Below are 3,051 nucleotides of genomic sequence, written 5' to 3' on the forward strand. Positions count from 1 at the left end.
TGTGTGTGTGTGTGTGTGTGTTGTGTGTAGTTCTGTAAGGACAACCAGATGGAGTACCTGACGGGCCGGGTGTGGATCGGGTTCTGGTTGGTCCTCATCGTTCTTCTCACCGTGGCGTTAGACGGAAGCTTCCTGGTCCGCTTCGTGTCCCGCTTCACGCAGGAGATCTTCTCCTTCCTCATCTCCCTCATCTTCATCTACGAGACGTTCGCCAAACTGGTCAAGGTGAGGCCAGAGGTCAGAGGTCAGAGGCTAGAGGTCAGAGGTCAGAGGTCAGAGAGACCCGAACACCCTGAGACTGAGTCATCTGTCTTCCGCTGTAAACGACCGGAGCAACAACAGACTTTGTGTTGAGATCCATCTGCTGCTTGTTACTTCTGTAAATTAACTCACAGCTGTAGCTTCTGTCGAGGTTCCAGTTCTGTACTGAGAACCAGAACAGCAGGGTTCTCACAGCAGGGTTCTCACAGCAGGGTTCTCACAGCAGGGTTCTCACAGCAGGGTTCTCACAGCAGGGTTCTCACAGCAGGGTTCTCACAGCAGGGTTCTCACTGCAGGGTTCTCACTGCAACACCTGGTGCTGGGTCATATAAATCAATATCACCATACTCATAAGGAATGTTCATCCCACATCAGCGTGTCATCACCATCTGATTCACTGGAAGAGGATAAATGATCATATTGATTATCAGCTCTATTGATCCTGTCTTCAGCTCCTCGCTCTTCCCACTGAGCCGCTGTCAGCTTCTTCTTTCTTTCTGTCGATCTCTCTAGATCTTTCAGGAGCATCCTCTCCAAAGCTGTTACCATGGTAACGACACAGCGTCCTCCTCTCTGTGTAACTCCACCCTGGCCGCCGGGAATCCTGGGAAGGTCGTGGGAGAGCCCAACACGGCGCTCCTGTCCTTCGTCCTCAGGTCGGGAACCTACTTCATCGCCTTCTACCTGCGCAAGTTCAAGAACAGCGCCTTCTTCCCCGGCAGGGTCAGTATGTCCGCTCAGGGTCCATGTGCACCGACAGGTCCATGTGCACCGACAGGTCCACGTGCACCTACAGGTCCACGTGCGCCTACAGGTCCACGTGCACCGACAGGTCCACGTGCACCTACAGGTCCATGTGCACCTACAGGTCCACGTGCACATATATGTACATGTGCACCTACAGGTCCATGTGCACCGACAGGTCCATGTGCACCGACAGGTCCACGTGCACCGACAGGTCCATGTGCACCTACAGGTCCATGTGCACCGACAGGTCCACGTGCACCTACAGGTCCACGTGCACCTACAGGTCCATGTACACCTACAGGTCCACGTGCACATATATGTACATGTGTACCTACAGGTCCACGTGCACATATATGTACATGTGCACCTACAGGTCCACGTGCACATATATGTACATGTGCACCTACAGGTCCATGTGCACCTACAGGTCCACGTGCACCTACAGGTCCATGTACACCTACAGGTCCACGTGCACATATATGTACATGTGTACCTACAGGTCCATGTGCACCTACTGGTCCACGTGCACATATATGTACATGTGCACCTACAGGTCCACGTGCACATATATGTACATGTGCACCTACAGGTCCACGTGCACATATATGTACATGTGTACCTACAGGTCCACGTGCACATATATGTCCATGTGCACCTACAGGTCCACGTGCACCTACAGGTCCATGTGCACATACAGGTCCATGTGCACTGGGTTTACATGTGTACAAATATCAGAGGTGGAAGGTAACTCAGTCCAGTTCTGAGGTTCTGGATCTTTAGAGTTTTTCATTCTTCAGACTTTCTCCTCCTCCACATTTATCTGCCAGCTGAGTCACTAGTTACTTTGCAGAATAAGTTTTTACATCAAAACATACGATGAGCTCATAAAATATGTTTCATTGTTAGAGTTTAAACTCCAACAGGATCTGGATCAGTTAGACGACAAGATTAAAACACTTCTGACAGCTTCATGCTGCAATAATTTAACTCTCTGACAGAATGACGACTTTTACTTTGATACTTCAGGACATTTTACTGATAATACTTCTAGACTTTACTGAAGGAAACTTTGGAATTCAGAACTTATCATTATTATTATTATTAGACATATTTTTCCATCATGGTTTTAATACTTTCACTGAAGTAAAAGATTTGAGGACTTTTTCCACCACTGACAGACAGACATGTGTCTGTTGTCCTCATCACAGTCTGCAGCTCATGTTCCTCTCTTGCTCAGAGGCACTTGAGCAGGTTTGGAGGAGAATCCACTTCCCTACAGAACCTGCCAGTCAGCATCCTGTCCACCGTAAAACCACATGGAGGCCCGCATGTTGGTTCTAAATGTGTTTTTCTACAGAAGCCCATTGAGGACATAAATTCATATATTTTATTTACAGCATTATCCCATGATAAGTTAATTTTCTTTGTTTTCTCGAGATATCAAGTGATTTATGTCATTATCTTGAGACAACACTGTTTTTTTTCAGAGATAATGAAAAAATGATCTTGAGATCTCGGGATATAATGAGACCATTTTCTCATTTTCTCTGGATCACAAAGATTGTTTGCCTGAGATGATGACATCATTTTCTGCATGGAGCTAAACCTCCTTTTGAAATATTCAGGATGTCGTCGGTCAGCAGCTCCAGTCTGATTTACTTCTTTATCTCAGGAAACAAAGTTTTCTCCATATTAAGAGAATTCCTCTCTGCCCGTTACTTTATCTCTTTATCTCTTTATGATGTCATTATCTTGGGAAAACAAAATGTCTTGAGATAACAACATAAATAACTTTATCTCAAGAAAACAGAGAAAATGAACTTGTTACCACAGGAGAACAGCGTAAGTAAAATGTATGAAAATGTCCTCAGTGGGCTTCCGTAGTTTCAGCCTGTGTGTTTCAGCTCCGCAGGATCATCGAGACTTCGGGGTTCCCATCGCCATCCTCATCATGGTGCTGGTGGACTGCAGCGTGCAGGACACATACACACAGGTCAGCCAACCAATCAAAACTTTATTTATACAGTGACTCTGACAAGTAAA

General features: G+C 46.4%; 1 protein-coding gene across 1 annotated transcript in view; it reads left to right on the plus strand.

Annotated features, from left to right (window-relative positions):
* LOC139639841 (anion exchange protein 2-like) overlaps nt 1-3,001 on the plus strand; it is a gene marked incomplete at both ends in the record, with an annotated part of 12,090 nt that extends 9,089 nt beyond the window's left edge. Inside the window, 3 exon segments of the mRNA XM_071513994.1 lie at nt 31-225; nt 775-1,003; nt 2,931-3,001. Coding sequence (XP_071370095.1) covers nt 31-225; nt 775-1,003; nt 2,931-3,001 — 495 coding nt within the window.
* Nucleotides 3,002-3,051: the final 50 nt, after the last annotated feature.

This window comes from Centroberyx affinis, unplaced genomic scaffold, assembly GCF_046629955.1.
Source record: "Centroberyx affinis isolate AG114_WGS23_722 - 3 ecotype Tasmania unplaced genomic scaffold, CSIRO-AGI_Caff_v1 ptg007841l_1, whole genome shotgun sequence".
NCBI classification, from domain to species: domain Eukaryota; kingdom Metazoa; phylum Chordata; class Actinopteri; order Beryciformes; family Berycidae; genus Centroberyx; species Centroberyx affinis.